This window comes from Cucumis sativus, chromosome 7 (genome assembly GCF_000004075.3).
Source record: "Cucumis sativus cultivar 9930 chromosome 7, Cucumber_9930_V3, whole genome shotgun sequence".
Classification (NCBI taxonomy): domain Eukaryota; kingdom Viridiplantae; phylum Streptophyta; class Magnoliopsida; order Cucurbitales; family Cucurbitaceae; genus Cucumis; species Cucumis sativus.
This window is the reverse complement of record NC_026661.2, coordinates 1315700-1338706: the sequence shown is the minus strand read 5'-3', so window position 1 is coordinate 1338706 and position 23007 is coordinate 1315700. Positions and strand designations below refer to the sequence as shown.

The 23007-nt window shown below is 30.4% G+C and overlaps 3 protein-coding genes across 3 annotated transcripts; all 3 read right to left on the bottom strand.

The window, feature by feature from the left end:
• Positions 1 to 4232: 4232 nt before the first annotated feature.
• LOC101210369 (cytokinin riboside 5'-monophosphate phosphoribohydrolase LOG5) lies at positions 4233 to 6969 on the bottom strand. Its single transcript, XM_004144889.3, has 7 exons — positions 6666 to 6969; positions 6497 to 6594; positions 6325 to 6355; positions 5921 to 6020; positions 5752 to 5822; positions 5504 to 5647; positions 4233 to 4856 (listed from the first exon to the last, which is right to left on the bottom strand). The coding sequence occupies exons 1-7, from the start codon at positions 6783 to 6785 to the stop codon at positions 4755 to 4757; spliced, it is 666 nt and encodes a 221-aa protein (XP_004144937.1). The 5' UTR covers positions 6786 to 6969; the 3' UTR covers positions 4233 to 4754.
• An 8001-nt stretch (positions 6970 to 14970) lies between these two features.
• LOC101217243 (expansin-like A2) lies at positions 14971 to 16676 on the bottom strand. Its single transcript, XM_004153396.3, has 5 exons — positions 16507 to 16676; positions 16296 to 16408; positions 16017 to 16195; positions 15703 to 15835; positions 14971 to 15610 (listed from the first exon to the last, which is right to left on the bottom strand). The coding sequence occupies exons 1-5, from the start codon at positions 16619 to 16621 to the stop codon at positions 15350 to 15352; spliced, it is 801 nt and encodes a 266-aa protein (XP_004153444.1). The 5' UTR covers positions 16622 to 16676; the 3' UTR covers positions 14971 to 15349.
• A 3832-nt stretch (positions 16677 to 20508) lies between these two features.
• Positions 20509 to 22024, bottom strand: LOC101209873 (expansin-like A2). The gene is made up of 4 exons (XM_031889127.1): positions 21865 to 22024; positions 21623 to 21735; positions 21280 to 21458; positions 20509 to 21069 (listed from the first exon to the last, which is right to left on the bottom strand). Exons 1-4 carry the CDS (start codon positions 21974 to 21976, stop codon positions 20685 to 20687), a joined length of 789 nt encoding a protein of 262 aa, XP_031744987.1. The 5' UTR covers positions 21977 to 22024; the 3' UTR covers positions 20509 to 20684.
• Between the last annotated feature and the right edge of the window lie 983 nt (positions 22025 to 23007).

The following is a 23007-nucleotide window of genomic DNA, read 5'->3' as shown; positions in this document are numbered from 1 at the left end:
AAGCGTCTTCACGGCAGGAGGTTGCGGCAGGGAGATTGACCGAGGGGAGATCTGGCGTTCGCGGAAGCGTCTTCACGGCAGGAGGTTGCGGCAGGGAGATTGACTGAGGGGAGATCTGGTGTTCGCAGCTGGGTTGCGGTGTGTGAGCTTTACGGCAGAGTTTTTCCGGCGGCGGCGAGTACAGTAGATCTAGGGTTTTGGCTCTGATACCATGATGAATATTATGAGGAATATTCTAGATCTTATTGATTTGTTGTATAAAATAATGAATACAATGGTACATATACACTTAATTGGACAACCTATAAGGAAAGGATCAATATATTCTAATTACAATAATGTATTCCTAGATTATTGCTAAATGACCCTAATTACGATGATAGATTATTACTAAATGACCCTAATTACGGTGATAGATACAAATATGTTTTTAGGTTTGTGGGAATAGAGTTTGCGATCTCCACTCTACATCAATAAAAATTTGTCACGTAGTTTTTTAAAAATAAAATAACTTTTTTATTTTATATAGGAAAAAGAAGATGTCATGTTGCACCTAATGATTTTTCACCTAATCATGTCAACAATCTTGATCTCAATAACTTTTTTATATAGAAATCACTGCAAAATTGAAAAAATAAGTACTATATTGTCTTGCTAGTTATAGTTTTAAACCTAGAATTTAGAAGGACGATATTTAACCCTTTTTGTTGATCAATATGTGCGTATTCTTTCAATTTTATTAGATTCTCTCAAATAATAAAACTGCTCTCCATCTCTATATATTGATATAACGAAACTAACAAAATATTGATACCTATGTAAGTGTTTACTATTTACCGCTTTGATGTTCTCTTTGAATTCATTTTTCTACCACAATACCCATTTGATTTCAACCTTTAAGCCAAACATCCCCTTGTAAGAAAACTTGATACCAAAGCTTAAAAAGAAAAGAAAGGAAAAAAAGAAATATGTTTTCAGGTGGAAACTAGTTGAAAACACAAGAGTCAAAAGGAAGCTCCCAAAGGATTGATTTGAAGTGAGAGAAAGAGAGAGATGAATGGAAATGAGTGTGGAGGTTAAATTGGTCAGTTAGAAGGGAATGGAGGAGACAGACAAGAGGAAGAAGATGAGATTTGTCAGTGTGAGAACCTAAAAAGTATTTTTATGGTTTGGTGGGGAATGGAATTGAAATTGCCAGTTTCAGTGCAGTTGAGAGAGAGAAATAAGTAGAGAAGAAAAGGCTGTAATTTTTATTAGATTACACTGTGATACTTTGATATATAATTTGAAAATATTTTGGGCAGCTTGCTTTCTTCTCTCCTTGAATTTGTTTATTTCTTCTGTACTGATGTTCAAAGAGTTTCAGAGAAGGAATTTTGCATCATTTTCATCACCATTTCACATTGGCCACTGTTTCACCATCATTATCAAATCTCCTATTCCTCCTTCCCCCACTATATTTGTTGAGTGGTTGGGAACTTCCCTATTTCTCACCCTTTTCATTCCAAAATATCTCTCTTTCAATTTCTATCTTCTCAATTTTAATTCAAATTTGTCATATATTCCCCACACCTCAATATGTAATTCCTCAAATTGTTACGATATGGTTTTGTGAAATGGGTGAAATTCAGTAACCAAAACAAAATGTTGTTAATGAACTATCTAAGGTTGAAGAAACCCTCCTGACTTTTCTTTTGGAACCCATCCAAAAATTCTATAGAGAATAGAGATAAAATAATGTGTCCTCTTTTATGTATCATGAATCACATTTGTATAATCCTCCTAGCACACAATATCACGTGTCTACTATCGATCCTAAGTTCACTTGATTTGCTATTCTACTGCTTTAATTGCTTTGCCTTGCTACATATCTTCAAACCACTATTTGTCTAATCTCTAAAGAACTAATTTCAAAAATGATTGCAGCACAAACGAAAACCAAAATACCAACACATCAATTAATATAATGACACTAAAATCTTCAATTAAAGACGCTAAAGAGGAGGGCACTGCCACAGTGTCATAAATAGCATTACGTGGAATAATTAAGAGTAGGAAACCACACCACACACACACACACCCACACACACACACCCAAGTTGACAATAAGAGACAGGCAGAGAGAGGGAGGGAAGAAAAGGTCCCCACAGTTAAGGTCACATTGCCCCAAAAAACGAAGACCCTTCTGCCTGGACATATACTTTGTTAGGTTTTGTTCTCAACCCCATAGAAATAGAACTTTAGGAGTCTTTGCTTTCATGGACCCAAAATGCAAGAGAATAGTGTCACAACAAAAACAACCCCACACTTTCACTTCCCCTTTTCCCCTTTTTTTCCTCAAGGGCCGCCCCCATCATGATTATGCTTATTAGTAATCCCTACCCACATATTTTTTAGGACGTACCTTACCTATCAGATATTATCTTCTACTACTGATAAGAACAAAAAAAAAAAAATGAAGAATTAGAAAAATAGGGACAACAAAAACTTCAAACTCAACAAGTAAATAAAATTGAAAAATGTAAAACAATAAAAGAATCAACACAGAGATTTGCGTGTGATTTAGTTATCTACGTCCACAAATTGAAGAAAAACAATTTTATTATTGAAGAAAAATATAAAATGAAGGCATCTCTAGGGTATATAGCATACTTATTTAAACTCTAAAGTCAGAAGAAAAAAATGCAAAGATGACAAATACGTAAATAACTTCTTGGTTGTTAAAAGCGTATTGGAATTTGGATAACATATTTTAACACGTTTGTTATTGAAAAAAGACTATGACTTTGCTAGAAAGAAATTCACACAAGTTAATTCTCTCTTCAATCCCAATTACAAGAGCATTCTCTCAAAACTATAGAATTCGTATTTTAATCTCGCTCTCTCTCATATTATGAAGTTCTAAACGAAATTTAACTAGAATTAGCATACACAAGCTTAATGTGTTTCTAACCGAAACCATCTGAAACATAAGCTATAATCTTTCTCGTATAGTGCGCTCAAAACCCACTACTTTTCTTCAACATTTTAGAAGTGAAACACCAAAGCCTCTCTTATGATATTTTTGCCAAAAACCTTACCCAATTTACCAACAAATTTAAAGAAACTATATTGTTTTTCTTTCTTTTCATTTGCAAATTCAAAAAATGAGAATGTCAAGCCATAACTTTTGTGATAGTAATGGGTGTTCTTAAGAATAACCTATGTTCAAATTGACTATCAAAATTTAATTGAGTTTAGTTTTTGAACATGCAATGAAAAAAAGCATAGCAAATTGGGGAAATGCGACAAACAAAAAACCCAAAATAGGGCGATGAATGTTCATCTCTTATGAACATAAAAAGATTGAGTTGTTTTTTTGTGTCATTATTTTGAAAACAATTGTATTCTTACCTTATTCTTTTTTAATTATGGAAAATTGAAGAAAAAAAGACCCCTTTTCAGAAGGGCAGAGAAAGCAGCCATAAAGCTACAAATATCTCTGTCCCCTTTGATAAAGAAAGAAATAATAAATTGAAAATCTATTGCTTTGGTGGTACTCACTACTACATAAGATATTTATCATCAATCATCACCTCTCTCTCAATACCCACAACTTCCACATTCACATTTACTTAACCTAAAAACAATAACCCAATGTTTCAAGAACGAGTAATAGTTGAATACAATTATAACAAGTCGCTGTTAAGATTTATAGTATTGAAAGATTTACGAAATATAAGAGTAAAGACTGCAGCTCATTGAAAAACTAAAAAAAAAAAAAAGGCTAGAAAAAGATGATTCTATATTCATTGTCTATTACCATTCATCAAGGGAAGAAAAATGTAGAACAAACTTCGTTGATCATTTCATTACCATTCAATTTCAAAACTCATGAAAGAAATTTCGAAAACCATTCATACATTCAACATATTTACTAATCCAAAAGCACAAGCAACTAGTACTATCTCATTATTCCAACATCTAAAGTGAGCATATATAGTATCTTAAAAGAACACATTTAAATCCAAATAACTATTCTTGCAAATAGAACCAAAATGCAAAGTCACTATACAAGTAACTTTATAAATTATTCACGAAAAATAAACCGACCAAAATGCAAGAACTTGTTTTTCTGGACTCCTTATGTTATCGTTCATTCTATACATACAACATCTACACTATGTGGAGTACTTTTAACACTCTTTTATCATCTACCAAAAGATATATTACTAAACGCAAAAAAGAACAAAAAAGTCAAAACTAGAGATAAGTCAAATTAATATCAGCATCAATAATTACAACAAGCATGAATCTGAATAGTAATTTGAGACAAGTTGCAATCTTCAAAAAACTTGTTTTGTGAGATCAAACGCCCACCAATATGCAGATGTCCTCCCAAACGTTTGATGGATGGAGCAATTTTGAACATCCTTGAAGAGACATTAAAATGTTTACACAAATCCTCCCTAAACCCTATATATACAATATTTTTGTACATAGAGACATCAAAATACAAGCTGAGTAAGCCATAAATAAACACGACCAAACTACAAAATATAAGCCAAAAAGAAGAAGACGCGAAAATATATAGAAAAAGAGTAGGAGTTTCTTGTTTGGTCTGTTTCAAAATTTTCGAGCTTACCATATTGGTTAAGGAATGATTGATGTGAGACCCTAAAATCATATCAAAAGCAAAGAGTGTTATATAAACCCTTTTTTAATATATAATGTCTCATATATATTATATATTTAGAGGGCTATTTCAGTAGTCTTCATATTGGTATAGCACTGAGCCCCACTTGTGGCTGCTGTTGCTGTTGCCCAACTTCCCACTTTGCCTTTGCTATCACCCCATCATGAACAGGTACATATTCCTAACTCAACCAAGAATAGTGTTATTCTTCATATCCAAACATCACCTAGACATTCTATACAACCAATCCTTTGTTAAAATAACATTTCAATTATCTACAAACACTTCATGAAAATATTCTTATGTTCTCGAGTTTCAACACAATCTTTGATTTATGTGATGTTTCAAAATATATCATTTAAGTGATCAAATTAATTGTTTTTATTTATTACTTGATATATCATTTTAGATTTAAAAAGTCATGTCAACACAAAAGATAAATAATAATAAAAAAAGTTACTCAAAGACATCATTTTGAATTGTAGTAATCAAACTCATGGACTACAAAAGTTATCTGTTGAAAACAAAAATAAGAAAAGAGAAACTAAGATAAGTTACTAAATAATTAATAAACATCCAAGTTTAATTCCCACTGTTCATGTCTGTGAATCCAAGAAAATGGGATGTTGAGCATTTTCTTTTTCAAACTTTTAAAAGAAAAGTCAACCAGAATGTGCATTGTTTTTCCAAAATTGAACAAAAATCACAGATGGGGTATGATAGTTTCATCCACCAAACTAGCTATTCTTTTACTCTCAAACTAACAAACAATTAAAAAAAGAGAGGATATTGATAAGGAAAAAAGGGTGAAAGAGAAAATGATATAACCTCAAGCTTCTGAACAAGTTCTTTGGCATTTGGTGCTGAAACGATTATGCTTCTTTGTGATGACTTTATGAACCCATCATCCACAGCTTTGTCAATAAAAGTTAAAAGAGAGTTATAGTAACCATCAACATTCAACAAACCCACCTAAAAAAAATAATTAAATATTAATATCTAGTTAATTATTTAAAAAGAAGAAAAAAGAGAAGGAACTATGATTATTATTCTTTTGTTTTAGCTCTATTCTTAACTGGCTTATTGTGAATGCCAAGTTGAGCCCAAGTGATAACTTCCAATAACTCCTCTAAGGTTCCATAGCCTCCTGAAGAAAGAGTGTTAGATTCATTTATTGAAGATTATAATGACGGACATTATGGTACAGTAATTGTGTAAGAATAAAATTTTACTAGAAAAAATGACCTGGGAGGGCTATAAAACAGTCAGAATGGCGGGCCATTTCTGCTTTTCTTTGGTGCATGTCGGCCACTGGCTTTACCTCACCAACTGTTTCACCAGTTAACTGCAATGCAAACCCCCCATTCAAAGCTTCCTAACTTAAATCCAAATTAACTCATACAGTCATCAATAATCCAACCATTTCGGCCTTGTTTGGCAACAATTTTGTTTCTAGTTTCTCGCATTTAAATATACTTGTTTCCTCTCAATAGTATTGATATAGTTTTCACATTTTTGAAATCTATACACTAATTATGTGTCAAATTTCAAATCTTGAGTGAAAAATGAAGAATGTATACTAATAGGTAGAAGTAGTGTGAGGAACCACAAATGTTGGTAGGGATATCGATGGAAGGTAAATAATTTACCTCTTTGCTCATCAAGGTTCTTGGGATTATCCTACAAACAAAACCAACAGTCATATTATAAAATACTATGAGTTGAAAAATACATGACACTAAAAAAAGTTTTCTTTGAAAAATAGACAGTACAAAATTAGGGAGAAATTAAAGTAATTGAAGGGGTCGTTTATAGAATTACCCAATAACTTTTCTTCCACCTTTATGAACAGCTTGAGAAACCAAACCCATGAGTCCAATACTCCCACCACCATAAACAAGGTCCAAACCTCTCGAAACCTTCAAAAGAGAATTAAAAAAATGAACTTTTATAAAAACAAACAAAAAATATCACAGAAAAAATAACTTACAAGTTCTTGAGCTAATTCAATGGCAGCATCTCTATAACAAATCCTCTTGCCAGTACTACTCCCACAAAAAACACAAACCCTTCTGAATCTTGATTTCTCCAAATTATTTCTTGCTTCCATTTCTTTCGTACTCTTGATAATTTTTTTCTTTCTATATAGTAAGGTAGTGTAAAGAGAGTGATAGTGTTAAGTTTATATAAAGGATGAAGGGTTAGTGCAAAGATTCTAGTAGTGAATAAGGTGTTAAGGCATTTGGTTTGTAAGTGGGCAAAGGGAATGACAGAGAGTTGGAGAGAGAGAGAGAGAAATAAAAATAAAGAGAAGTAAATTATAATCCCATGTTCACACGTGTCACACCATCGTTAGAGAAAATAAGTGTTTCTTTGTTAAGAATGAATAGCGATTAACTCAAATTGGGTTGGGTTAGATTGTTATTTTTTTTAGAGGTCGGAGTTGAAAAATTCGAATTAACGTAACCAAACATGAATTAGTAATATATATGTCTATCTATTTATATTTATATTATTAATTTAATAAATAAAAAAAGAAGTAGGTCATGGACTCACGCCTCATCCTCACTTTGTTCAACTTCAACTTTCGTATTGCACCTCATCTCTCTAACTTATCACCCTCTCTCTTTCGTCTTAATCTCTCATCTCAATGATCACCATCTCCTTCTCAACCAGACAATTCAATCCAACCTAATATTTTAAGGGTTGGTTGGGTTGGAAATATTATTTGAATTATTCGAGTTGTCAATTCAACCAATACAAAAATATGGGTTGGGTTTGAAATGTCTTTCAACCCAACACAACTCATTTATACCCCTATATTTTATAACATAGATCATGTTATAGAGGTAGAAACGGTTCGATTCGGTTTGGTGGTCAAACCAAACCAATCGGTTTATTGGTTAAAAAAGAAAAAAGAAACGAATTTACGCGGTTCAGTTTCGTTTCAAATTTGGTTCTGGTAATCTTAAAACCTTTTAAAAATAATTTGGTTTGGTTCGGTTTTTAATTTGGTTTACTCTTTTTTATAAATATAAAAACAAATATATAGTAGTTAAAAATGATTTGGTTCGATTTCAATTTGGTTTTTAAAAAATTTAAACCAAATCGAATCGAATTTTCGATTTCATTGACTATTCGATTTAGTCTTAAAAGCGATTCGAGTTTTGAGGTTTGAATGGCTGCCCCTAGATTATATTTGTTCCGCCGGAAAAACGTATTGATTTATATATCTAGCAATATTTGGAATTCGTACCAACATTTACTCTTTATTATAAATTTTATTAATTAAACTCTCAAATTTAAATAAGTAAATCAATTTACACTCTCAGTCCATATCTATTTTTTAAAGTGTTCATGCATCCATTTAAATCACCTATCTTGTTAATTTGAGATAATTTGAAGAAATCCACCCATAGGTGTATTCAAAATTATTAAAATCACTCTAAAATTAAACATCCATGTAATCACTTAATTTTAATTTATTGTTTAATATTATATTTAAAATGATATACTGGCGTCATCAAATTAGTGTAAAAGAATTAAAATCATGTTTAAAGAGTAATTTTAAAAATAACAAAAAATTAATTTTTAACTATTTTAGATACGCCATCAAACATTATGATAAATCTATCCATGTACAATTTCAAAGATATATTCTTAAGAAACTGTGTCCAAATTGATTACCTATTAAAATTTAAGAGTAGTAGCGAAGGTAAAACTAGACAAATTAATATTTCACAAATCAAAACAAATAGTAGTATAATATTGTACAATTAGGAGTCAAATTGATATGTTTATTATGATGGTTATTGATGTAACAAAAAGTTAGGGTAAAAAATGAATAATAAGGTCTCGAAAATCACACCAAAGAGAAGAGAAATGTGTAGGGTGGGTCAGTTGAGGTGATAGAGTCTTCTTCTTCTTCATCTTCTCAGGGGCAGCCATTAATGCAAAGCAATCATAACTATGGTGAGCTTAGACACGTGCAGACCCTTTACTATTATTATTTTTTAATCTAAGAAGACTGGTTTTCTTTTTTTTTTTTTTTTTTTGTTTTCCTTCAATTAGGGTTATAGTTTTAGGGTTTAGGTTTTGAAAGAATGGTCTAATCAATGGGAATTACATGAAAAGGTGAAAAGGGAATGAAGAGGAAATGAAAGCTAGCGGCCTATTACTCAATTCCTTATACATTAAACTCTTTTTCTTTATGGGGTTTTGGAATTGGATTATATATATTTATTATTGATTTGATTTTTTCTATAAAAATAATAATGGATATAAGTGGTAAAAGTTAATATTACCATTTAAGGTTTGCATAATTTAAAATTGGTTGGTTCTTTAAGTTCGGCTTTCCTATCATTTATTTTGGTTTATAAATACAATTTAAAACATATTTTATTTTTTAATTTAAGAGTAACAAATAATTAGGGTAACCTATCATTTACGTCTTATCAGACTCTCAAGAACTAAAAGGGTTGTATTAATAAAAAAAATTATAATTTGAGTATAAAAGTATTACCCCTTGAAGCCAAAGAAAAAACATATATACAAAGACAGAAATTAAACTGTAACTTTAAAGCTATATAAAGACAAAAAAGAAGAAGAAAAGAGGTAGAGAAAGAAAAAGAAAACCTAAGCATTGAATAATCAAACATATAAATAGGCTTTTATATTTGAAAAGAGAAGTAATATATTTATGATTGTTTTGATGAAGAATATATACATAAATAGGAGAAACCGTAGGGTACATAAATGAAAGTGTGTTTTTAGGGTTTAGGGTGTTGGAGAAGAAAAAACAGCCTTTTTATTTATCCACATAGAAAAGCAACTTCCATAGCAGAAGCAAAGAAAGAAAAGCCAAAATGGGTTTTCTTTCTTTTGCCCAATTAATTTGCTGAACTAAACCAAAATCCAAAAAGAAAATACCCAATAATCAATTTTCCAAATCCACTTTAAGAAGAAAAAATCAGGTGATATCCTCAGATTGAGCTTTTCCATGCAATTCATTGAGAAGTAACAAAGATTAATGAATAAAAAAGAGAGTGCATGAAATTGGCAGCAATTTAAGTCTGCAAATGTTACATCATCTCTCCCTTTCTTACAATCATTAGCTATCATTACTAGACATCACCCTCTACCTTCTTTCTTCTTCTTTCAATTATACATATAATAATAATAATCTTAACATAGGTAATGATGATAAAACTATCCCTTTTCATCTTAGGTTAAATAAAAAAAAAAAAACTTTAAAACAAAAATGAAAAAGAGTTTCATCTCAAGTTTTGAAAGGAGAATTTCTAAAGATTTCAAGTAAATCATGAGGTAGAAGTATCATTAGTGTTCCGTTTATTGGACAGATGTGAGAATTTAGATTATCGGATCTCACTTCAAATAGTCATTTATTTATCTAACTAACTCTTATTTAGTAATTTATTTAATATATATAAAATAAAATGAAAAGTGATAGTGAACTATATATTTTGAGTAAATATTAATTAGAAGTATCAATCTCGAACGGGATCTCTATTCATGATAAATATCACTTGTAATTTATGATTAAACACTTAAGTTCCAAAAGAAAAAGAATTGATACAAGTCGTTGTAGGTTGAGGGAAAGCTTGAGTCAAGTCATTGATTAGACTCAAGATGGAAAGTTGAAGTTCAATAAAAGCTAGGGTGGCAGAAGTAGAATGAAATGGGGGTATGGTGTGTTTGATTTTGTTTGTGATTGATATAATGAAAATGATGGCAGTATATAGAGATCAAGAAAATCAGAAGGTTTTTCATATGGCCATTAACAATGGCAGCTTTCTCCTTTCCTAATTCTACACTTCTTTCCTTCTCCTCATCTTTTTCAAACTTCCATTCCTTTCTCCTTTCACTATGGCTTTCCTTTAATTTTCATTACTTTAACTATGACATGTTTAAAATGGATAAAACTAATGTTGATATTTTAAAATTTATAATTGTTCTTAAAGGTGGAGGAGTTAATAGATCCAAATTAATTTAAATATAATATAAAAATTGGATTTATAAAGGTAGAAGTTAAAAATGGAATTGACGTCTTGACGAACTGGACATGCTAAATATGAATATCTCCAGTTCAATACAAAAGTCACTAAATTTTTTTCAATCTCTTCTTCAATTTTCTTTGTTTTCTCACTACTTTTAACGTTGAAATCATAATCCTTCCTAGATTTTATTTTGAAACGAGATGGAACCTCATAATATTTAAAAAGAAAATGATCTATGATATATATAATATTTTTGAAAAGAGAAATGATATAACGTAATTAATGTTTGATTGGAGGGGAAGGTAGGATTTAGGGTGAGGAGTAGGCAGGCTTGTTGTCGTTTGGTCACCATACAACTTTATCAACTTTGGGAATGTTGATCATATTAATATATTAGTTTATTTATTCCTACACCATCTTTATTAACTCAAACTATATTCTTCATTTAATTTTTTTTTTTTTGATATACTTCCAATTTTCCATTTTAATTTATAATTAGCTTAAACACTACCATTTTCCCCTATCTTTTGAGTTTAGTCAAAAGCCAATAAATAGATAATTACTATATCTAACATTTATTTTGAAAAAAAAAAGTTACCTATTAGATTATTAGATTTTCTTAATTGAAAAGAAATACTTATTAGAATATAATTATCTCTTTCTTGTTTACGATGTGTCAATTTGAATGTCACATTGGTGTTTTTCTTGGTAAAATATTCTATTTTATATATATATATATATAAGAGGATTATTGAAGAGCAAAAGCCATTGTATATCCAATTTTGAAAAATAGGGTGGTAAGTCGTAAGGGCTTTGATTATGAAGATGAATGTTGATCCTCGGGAAGTTGCATAAAGAAATGAACAAAACACGCTCCCCATTAACTATACGTTTCTCCCTCTTTTCTTTTATTTACTCTTTTTTCCCTCTCCTTTCTTTTTTGTTTTTCTAAAGTGAAAAATATGATTGAGATAAAGATGGTTTAAATTTTATTATAAATAGTTGTTTTAGTCTCTGGATTTTTAAAAAGAAACTTAAGTTTTGAAGAAAAAGGGTAAAAGAGCCAGAAAGGGAACATGAGAAAGTTGAGTTTTGATCACGGAATTCTGTATTTTTCTTGGTGTTTCTCTTATTTTGAGGAAGAGTATAAAAACAAAAAACGTTTTTCAAATGTCCTCTGTTGAAGGTTAAGTATCGTGTCATGCCCTCAACTACTTGTGAAATTGTTTAGCTTCGTCGATTCTGCTTGTAGATATGGGTGTTTATTTTTGTCATCCATCTTACTTTGTTGTATTGTGATAGACATAGTACTTTTCATATACCACAAAAGCATATTGAAATTGATTGTCATGTCACTTGTTATCATCTTCAATTTGACACTATTTTATTGTTATTTGTTTCTTCTACCTTGCAAATTGTTGATACGTTTAATAAGGCACACTCCACTTTACACTTTTGTTTTTTGTCTGACATACTCTCAATGCTTACCATTGTAGCATCATCAGAGTTTTTCATTTGATCGTTGTGATCTTCATTATATTTGCTTGTGGCTTACCTTGTTGTTGCAAAGTTCTTCATCCATTGTTCGCAGTTCTAAAGATTATTTCTGTTTAGGTGGAGCTTAAATCTTTGCATGCCATCAAGAAGGAATTCTCGGTCTTAGGGGGAGTTTAAGACTTTGGCCCGAGAAACGATTCTCTATTTTAGAGGAGTCTAAGAACTTTCAGCAAAAGGAGTTTTTTTATATCATAAAGAAAAAATATCTACGTGATTAGGGAGTCTCACATTCATTAAAGCAATTATTATCTCTTTGGATTGTTTCAATGCCTCTAGATGTCAAATGGAACAAAGACATTCTTTTAGCTTCTCAAATGTGGTAAAAAGAGTAATAAATAAAAAGGAAAAAAAATGTATTTATTCTTAATTTTATTTATTATAAACTCAACTTTCGTTACTTGCATCTTTGTTCATCATCAAAGCACCAATGAGACTCCCAAACATCTCCTTTCTCCAACCTATAATAGTGTTTTTCTTAGTTTACACATTTTGAAATTTGAGCTAACCCTTTCTAATACCAATTGTAAGACTGCATGACAACAATAGAGAAGTGAACAGGGTTTTGCTTCAAACAAATTAAAAACTTTTTCAATAAACTTTAATATCAAGGCAATTGAAAAAAATAAATTGCATAAATTAAAAGAGCAATTAAAATCCCTAGTCCACCCCCAATAACTCATTCTCTTATGGATGAGAATCAAACCGATTTACCACATGTTGTAAGAGTCAAACCACTATCAATCCCTATTTGGAAAGGGCACCCACACCTATATACAAATTCGCATATGAAATATTGAAATTGAAAGAAAATCCACCAATAGAAAATATATTGATCTCAAAAGTGTACACAAATAATTGTAAGCACTCACACATCAAACTCCTTCTAAACTAAAATTCTCTAACAAAATAGTTGTAGAAGTACCAAACTTACCGGTTGGATCAACAATTTCATTGGAGAAAAATTTCTTTGTGCACAGACCAATGGAGATACGTGGCCCTCTCACATTATCGATTTTTTTATATTTTAATATTAATATAAAGTGTTAGATTAAAATATATATTAAATAGTGTTTTATTTTAAACCAAATACGGTTGTAATGCATTGGTTGTGTCCTCACTCCATAAACTAACAAGTTATCAATTTGAATCTTGTATTTGGTAAATAGTTTAATTTTGATTTCAAATCTCAATAATTATGATATTTACAATATTCTATAAAAAAATGTATTACTTTTTATTTTTTAAGATATTTTTTTACTCATTCATCGTTAGAATACACTTATCATATCAATTTACCATAAGTTCAAATTCTTCTTAATCTTTTTAGTTTTAATACTCTTCAATCTATGTGATAAATCATAATACTTATATTGTTTAATTAATACTAATTTTGCAGAGTACACATTTAAAAGAAAAACAACAATAATAGAAACTATAGAGTCATCATCTTAAAAAAAGAGACGTATACTTCATTTTGATAGATCATATATACATAAATGAATTTAGGATAACTTCGATTCTAGTCTAAAAACTATATTTTTTTAATATAATTATAATATTTAAAATCCAGTTCGTAGAGCATATTTACAAAAAGGTCATTGTCAACCTCTAGTTTAAAGAATATCCTAATTGGTTAGAATATAACATTTTAAAGAATGCTACACTTTTTTTTATATTGCTATTTGTTCAAACAAGAAGAATGAGAAGGATGGAAATGTTATTTAAACATTTATTAGTGTGCTTATCATATTGTGTTTTTGTATAAAATTTATGGATTTGCAACTGCTATCATCAGATATTTTACAATTAAATAATGATTAATTTGCAAATAAAATGATGGTCGGGAAGAGATTATTGGCCTAAAAGTATATTAAAAATAAGATTTACGAAGGATTTTTTTCAAAAATAGAAAAATGATGCACTATTTACCCTCATAAGACCACCCAAAGACAATTTATTACACTTTAGTAGTAATAAATTATATCTTCAACTAGTAAAAGAAAGAAATTATGTTTTAAAGATAATAATAATGAGATGCATTTTCAAATATGACAAAATAAATTAAAATATTTATAAAACATTGTAAAATAAGCCAAACATTTATAAAATATAATAAATTTAATATGAATTACTAATAGATTAAAAAGTTTATTATAGTTTGGAGATATTTTCTTATCTTCAACCCTTTTTTCTATTTACAATAGTTTTTTAATAATAACAAAAATAAAGTTTGGTTGAACACTTTTATTTTTTAAAATTTAATAAATTTTTAATTAAAATTAAAAAATTTCAATTAACAAAATATTTACCATTAATTTTTTTTTTATAATATAAGAAAACGGTTTGTTTTTATTCTTAATTAAAAAAAAAAGTATTTGAATACCACCACCTGTCTCAATATGAACCGTCCAATATGATTTGATTAATTCTGCCACATTATTGGTCCACTTTTGCCACGTCATTGCCACATACAATTTTCCTCCCAAATCTTCTTTTAGCCTCATCGTTCAATTTGAGTGAATCATAATTTCAGTATTTACACATATAATAATAATTATTATTCTTTTACTAATGTTCACTATAGTAATTTACATTAATTAATATTACTGAAAATTAAAGAGGGAATACTTAGGCAACTAATTTTTTGCACACATTATTGGGCAAGCATCTATAATTCATATATAGCCGTTGGAAAAGAAACATCAAACACTGGATAGTCAATACCGAAACGGTGCGTTCAGTTACTTATTTCCACATTTATTACTTTACTTCACTGTCAATGTTCATCAGATCCAGTTGGTGTGAAAACAGGACTAGACTTTAAAACAGAAAAAGACCATCCAATTGAAGCCCCGTAGCCACCCATGACAACTCTAAACTAAATATCATATCATTATTAATTCATATACTTTTTTTATTATTTACTTAAATGATTATGATACAATCATCACCCATACAACTCCATGCCATCCATCCATCCATCCATCTCCTTATTCTATTTTCCCTTTTTTCTTACACTGTTTATATGACAAATAGCAGCATATAACTTTATACATATAACATGTAAAATTTGATGGCCGAGTTGAGTCGATGATATATCTTATCGTCGTTTCCATTGCCCATCGCCACATTGTTCTGTTGGACAACCTTCTTTAGCAATGTCGTAGATTTGAACTCCAGTATCGTAAACTAGTCCAGGTCTCCAGTCAGCAGGGAGTACGTATTTAGCCCAAATGTATTTACCATCATATCCAGAAGTAACCACGAACCGTAGTTGCAATGGTCCTTTTGGGGCTGGTTTTTTAGTCTCCCACACAGCGCCGTAGTTCCTACCCATGTAATCCCAATTCGAGTAACCTACCTGTTCATACAATTCGAGTAACCAATTCAAATAGTTCGATAAAAGAAAACTACTTAGATGCAATTAAGTATTATTGTATTAATGAATCAAACCTGAGCTATATCGATGGCTACTATTTCGGTTTGGCCACCTTGGTTAAGCAATTTAATAGCTAAGTAATTGGGATATTGACTCCATTCTTCTACTCTAACCATCAAGTTTTTGTTATCGTATTCACAAGGAATCCTGCAAGAATAGGATGGAAAATCAACACCCAAATCATAAAATTTGGATAAGATCTCACTTTTTCTTTTTGAAAAAAAAAGTAAGAAATTTGTCAACATCAAAGTGGGTGATTAAATTATATCAATCAAAATATGGTAGGTCTAACAAAACAAAACCCCATCATTGAAAAAACTAAACAAACCTCTTGAATTCAACATCCACAACTCCATAACTCAAAAGCAATCCATCTTTTCCACTCATAGCCATTTCACCAAAAGCTTTCTGACTAAGAACCAATCCTGTATAAGTATTATCGTTTCGATCTGTTACAATGATTTTCGTCCCTTCTTTACTACAAATCTTCTCGTTCTTGCACCTTACCTGCAAAAAACAGGGCATTAACCCAATCACAGAAAACAGGGAAAATGAAAAGAAAAAAGAAAAAACAGAGGATTGTTTTGTTTTAAGAATGTTTAATTACTTGAAAACAGGCGCCACAGCCAGCGCCATACTTGTAAAGAGGAGGCATAATGGCGGAGAAGTAGCCATTTGAGAGCTGTAATGTAAGATCGCCATAGCCACAAGCGCCTCTATCTGCAAGAAATGAAACATACCCAATTCATTAATTGTGAAAATTTTATGTGGGGTTGGGTTTGGATCAGCCTTTTCAAGTGTAGGGATTGGAATCGTACATAGACCGGCGGCTTCGTCTTGGTAGAAGGCAGCTTTGGCTTGATGAATACAACGATCACAAGCAGTGGCTGAGGAGAAAAGGGAGAGGAAGAGAAGGAGGAGGAAGAAAGGCATTTTGTTTTTTTCTCCTTCTTGAGGATTTGGAGTGAGAGGGAAGTAAGAGGACAGAGAGGTTTATATAGAGGTGTTCTGATGGGCCATGGTGGAAAACAGGTGGGCATTTTTGTTGAAAGGGGAAAAGGGAAAGGGAAGATATTAAGACATTTTCTTTTGTGTGTCTTGTAATGATATGTTGATATCCACTTTGGAAATGTTGAGTTAAAAAGAATGTATGAAATTTAGTTTGGTTAATGAAAAAAAAAAAAAGAAGAAGAAGAAAAGAACTCACCGTTATCTGTATGTGCTCGATTTTTTCGACTTTGATTATACTAAAGCAAGTTGGATTTTGTCAAAATTAGTACATAATTGTATATCAATCATACTATGTGGTTCTTTGGTTTAACTAGACCATTCTCAATTCGAAATATGGTACTTTTGTTGTTGTGACAATTAATTAGTTAGGCAGGTGAAATATGTGCTTGGTTTAAAAGGTACTACTTACGAGTACTCTTCTTAAAAGAAATCTTGCATTAATATGGTATCAATATGGTGTCTCTTGTCTAACATGATTCGATGTTTATGTTAGTGTATGATAATAAAAGCTTAATTTTTTACTTTAAATTAGGTGATGACTCTTATATATATATTGCCATTTCTCGATATATTGATGTGAAGCTATATAATAGGTAGACTATGTTAGGGAGAAGAGTTCTTCAACATCTTGACTTGATCATTAGATATGTCGAGGTTGAGTTTCTCTTTTGTGTAGTCGGATACTCTCATTTATTTAATACCAAATTCTATCATTTTTCAAGTTTGATAGACCCAAACCCACGATTATGTTAGACATCAATTCATAACAATAAAAACTCTCCACTAATGGTAAAAGAAATGAAATCTTTTGTTACACTTTGGTTTTATATATCATGAAGCCTTCTATTTGGTTTTAACTCATTTTCAAATACTCAAATTTAAGTGATAAGGATTAGAGTAAAAAAAAATTAGAAAAAAAAGAAGATTTAAATGAAAAGAAGTGAAATGATGGGGGAATTTAGATTCAGATTGGAATAAAAGGAAAGGAAATGGAATCGTGGACCCAAGAAATGGATGAGAAGATTGGTGGGATTGAGTTGGAAACGGTTGTTTACTTAGAAGATGGCTTTTATGAGAAGCAAGAACACTAAAATGGTCTTTAAAGAATAACGCGGTAAGAGAAAGATAGGAAGCAAAGTGTAAAATGGGGATATTTTCAAAAGCTGCTTTAACATGTAGAGGCTCTCAATTTTGTAGAAATATTTTTAAAAAAAATATCCACATCTTTCTTATGGAGTTTTATTGTACTAAGTATTCAACAATTTCTTTAATGTTAGTATGAATCGGTGAAAATATTAGAAAATAGGAATACCTAATTTAGAGGGTCAAAATGATAGAGTTAGTGAGTGGAGAGTATATGGGTGGCGGCAGTGCCACACTCACACGCACCGACGCTGTTTGGGGCGCGCACTAAAAGCTGAGCGTGGCGCCTTTTGGTTGAGTTTACTTTTTATTATAAAAACCTTTTTGTCTTATTTTGTTGGGATGGGTGGACTCATTAACACATTAACTACTACTACACTTCCAACCTAAAACACCCCTTTTGTGGGGGGATGACGATCTACCAATATCTTCAAACTATTATTCCAATTCCAACCTTTTTTTAAAAAAAAAAATAATTCATACATATTCTAGCTCGATAGGAAGCTTCAAACACACACTTTAATTAATTAATAACTGAGGAAACAATCAAAAGAACAATAAACAGAAATAACAAATGATATTGTTAATCCAGTTCAATGACATATGATTTAGATTCGAGGTCTTTGACCCACGTTAAAAGATTATGTATTGTCTTTTGATATGATTCATTATTACAAACTCATGACTATCAATACAAAAATCTCGAACATATTTTCAACATTATTCGGTACTTAGTGACATATTCTTACTGACTAATAAAACAGTAAAAACATTCCCTGATGTATTTTATAGACATAACAAAGGAAGACTTCCTCCATAATCATATATCACTAGCAATCCTCGATCTTTTACAATCTTGAATCTACTTTCTAATTCATGATCGAAAAACTTTTTTCATCAAACTGTGACTCACCACATAGTCAATACACTTCCAGTTGTTCACCTTATCTGTTTTTTTTCTTTCTTCAGATCAAGAAAAAAACCTCAACTCGGCCACCCTACTCATCCACCAATCCATCATGAAAAACCACGCTAAAAACTCAACAAAACTACAAACCCGAACACAAACCACATCAATTAAAATAAATCTCTAACAACCCAACCAGATAAATAATATTTAACATAACCAAAATAAAAGGAAGTGAGACTACCAATCCAACACGTTTTAAACTGTAAACTAATGTTTGTATTGTTTTTTTCATACTCTTTTCTTTAATTTAATTTGAATATAGTGAATAACACATTGCTATTTCAATTAATTTTCTAAACTATATATCATAATTTATAGGGAATCAATTTTGAGAATGTATTAAATTTATATTTGAAAATTGTTGATGCATTCCTTTAAAACTTTGGAGTTGACTATATGTGTGTGTGTGTGTGATTATTTGTGGTTGGTTGGTAACCTTGTTAATTCGTTTTTATCTCACCAGATGATGGTTGTCATCTTGTTCCACTTTGAAAAGATAAAGTAGGTGATTTTTATTACAATAACTATATGGGATAGATTTGAAATATTAAAGACAAGATTGGGAAATACATAAATGATTGGGGGCTACTTTCATATATATATACACACACACACATAATCATGTACTTTTATGATGGGGTGGTGAAGTAGAACATTGGTGATTTAGTGTGGATTAATTTTGAAGGTGGGCAATATCATAAGTTTTGGTTCCATTGGAATGATGAATGATATTTGTAAAAAAGAAAAGAAGTAAAATGTAAGAAAAAGATTTACACGTTAATTAAAGATCTTAAAGAAACAATATGAGTGCAAAACAAAATTGCAATGAATTGAAAACACAAGTTATTGCATTCTTTTCTTGTACTATAATGAACTTTGGATCAGTCCTTGAAGAGTAAGTTTCCATTTAGAAGAGTTAGCCTTGAAAGGATGATTTGATGTACTTTAAAGAAAGTTAAAGAGCTCCAACACTTCTCTACTGTTTCTTTGTTCTTTGTCAATTTCAATATTATGTTTTGCCCTTTTTTGGTATTTTTTTTTCTATTTCTTTACATAAATGAGAGATTGTGTTTTATAATCAAGAGTTTCCAATTTCTTCTTTAGTAAAACAAGATGATATATAATTAAATTTGTGTTTTAATTTTACTAGTCAATTTAAACTTTTGGGTCAATTGATAATTTAAGATGAGTTTAAAAACATGTCGTTCAAAAAGATCATTTTTGTGGTTTTAATTAATTATGGAATGTTATTTATCCTCTAATTTAATGGGAATCAATTGATGATTTAAAAAAAAAAAAAAGAGTTTTATAACTTTATTATGATTATTTTATCATTCATTTTCATTATTTTGATGATCAGTTTTGAGTTCGAAACATATATTCATAGTCTCTAGTCAATCAACACTGATATAAATTATATCATGCAACATCAAATCGTGTTGATTATATTTTATTTAATAATTTTAACTATTACTGTGCTTCTCTCAACTCAAAATTGTATACCAAATTGTATACAAAGTCTACAATTTTTTTTATTAACTTTGCCTGCGTTGTAAGTTTAATTTGGTTTTCATTTTTTGAAAATGGAAATTTAGATCGGGGACCTTTTATCTACCTATACAAACAAATCCGAGTTTAGTTTGGCTATCGACCAGGAGTAACATTCACCATTTTTTTATAGGTTCTAAAGGGGGAATGATTAAAAGAAGATAACAAGTACTGTTTGCATTTAAATTTTATTGGATTATAGAATTCTATTGAATTCTTTTTATTAATCCATAGACGAGTATGTTATTTTGATTTTCTCACATTATCCTATATAGTTTAGAGAAAATAAAGTCACAATTATTGATATGAACTTTAATATTGTTATCATTTCCATGGTTTATCACCACATTGCCATGGAGGACAACTCTCTTTAGCAATGTCGTTGATCTGAACTCCAGTATCGTAAATGGCTCCACTTTTCCAATCAGCAGGAAGTACAGACTTTGCCCAAACCCATTTTCCATCATATCCAGAAGTCACAACCATTCTCAATTGTAATGAGCCTTCAGGTATGTTGTTAATTTCCCAAACAGCTCCATAACTTCTCTTCATATGGCTCCACTCTGAGGTACCTACTTGAGCTATATCCACAGCTACCATGTCTGTTTGGCCACCTTGGTACAAGAATTTAATTGCCAAGTAAAATGGATTGTAGCTTGATTCTTCCACTTGCACTAACAGATTCTTATGTTTGTATTCACAAGCCACCCTGCAAAAAAGACACAATAATTCTTTTTTTCTTCCATTCCATATTTTCTTCTTTAAGGGTGCAACAACAATGACCACTCAACTTAATTAGTACTACGTAATAAGAGGTATAATTTTTAAAACGAAGGATGAAGTCCTTGTAATGATTCAACTCATACAGGATTATATATATATATATATATATACGCAAGGAAATATTGTAAAATTGTACCTCTTGTATTCAACATCAACAACTCCAAGATTCAAGAGGTCTGCGCCTTTGCCATTTAGAGCCATTGTAAAGAAAGCTCTTTTACTAAGAACAAGATCTGTCACATTATCATTATTTTGATCCGTTAACACCACTTTAGTCCCTATGGTGTTACAAAGCCTTCTGTTTTTGCATCTCACCTAACAACAATAAATCAAATACTAAATTGATTTTGAGTGAAATAAACAACCCATAATTCGTAGCCACGAACTTTGCAAATTTTCACTATTTCTAAATCACTTTTAGAATTATATATAAAAAGGCCTCATTATATATAAAAAAGGAAAGAAAAAAAATAAAAGACCTGATAGCAAGCACCACAACCAACTCCTTGTCTATAAAGGGAAGGGACAGCAGCTGCAAAGAAGCCATTAGAGAACTGCAAGGCCACGTTGCCATAACCACATGCTCCTCCATCTGTTCCAAATGGATAAATATAAGAGAAACCAATATTAATCATATGACAAAATCCTTCATGCAGTTGTTATTATTCTAAAAAGAGGTAAAAGATATAATAGAAAAATAATAATATTCTTATTATTTTACATGTAGTAGGTGAATCATAAAGGTGGCTAGCTTTAGATTGATAAACACAACGATCGCAAGCATTAGCAGAAGAAATGAAATAGAGAAAAACAAAACCAAGAAACCAAGTCATTTTTCCCAAGGAAATTGTATAATGATCGAGTATGAGTGTGAGGAAGAAGGCATGAGGATGATCATACTTATATAGGGTGCCTCCAATTTGGGAATTGGCCTAATTATAAGATATAAAATATACATATGGGAGGACTTGCCTCTTTTTGTGTAAATGGGTTTTGAAGTGCTGATTTTTGGAAAAAAATTGAAATGGGTGAGAGGAAGAAGATGAACCATTGGCTAGATATTGTGCATGAAAAAAAAAAAGGAAAAATGACCTTCAATTGGTCCACCCTAAATGTATCCATCAATACCATCCATTATGTTTTGTTTGAAAAAATTTTCATAAGTGTAAAAATTATAATTATATCAGTTAAAACCCTAAGCCTTCCTAAATGAATTCGTTGAAATCTTAGACAAAATTTCATTTCAAAATTGTTCATGCAATTATTCAAATGGTCCCTTTTGTTAATATGGATGTTTTCACATAGTAATTAATCATAATAATTAAAGATCTTAATCGATTAGTTTTCAAAAATTAAAATGTTTTATTGACTTAAATGGATAGTTTTTCGCACATACATTTGCTTGAATGAAATTTATGGTAGAGCATAAATAGTTAATATTTACGAAGTTCGAAATTTAAATTGATTTAATAATTAGAAAATTATTTTAAATCACAACATTTTCAAATTATTAATAATTAACAATGAACCAATTAGAAAAAAAAAGTTAGATGGTTATGGTGTCACACCTAATCAGATTTGCTTGGGAGCTAGAAGTAAGAATCCATCATCTTGAGCCATCAGATTTACTAAAGTTCTGATGCTTAATGCACTTCCTCCTACCTTAATTTTAAATTGGCTATTAATTTTCTTTCTATGGTTGTATATATTTGTTTAATCATAAATTTATGATTAGAAATCATATATTTATCAAGTTATTTAGTTTATATGATTAATTTTAAAATTCAAAATTTAAAAACACTCAAAAGGAAAAGAAGAAAAGAAGAAGAAGAAGAAGAAGAAGAAAGAAGCTATTTTCAAGATT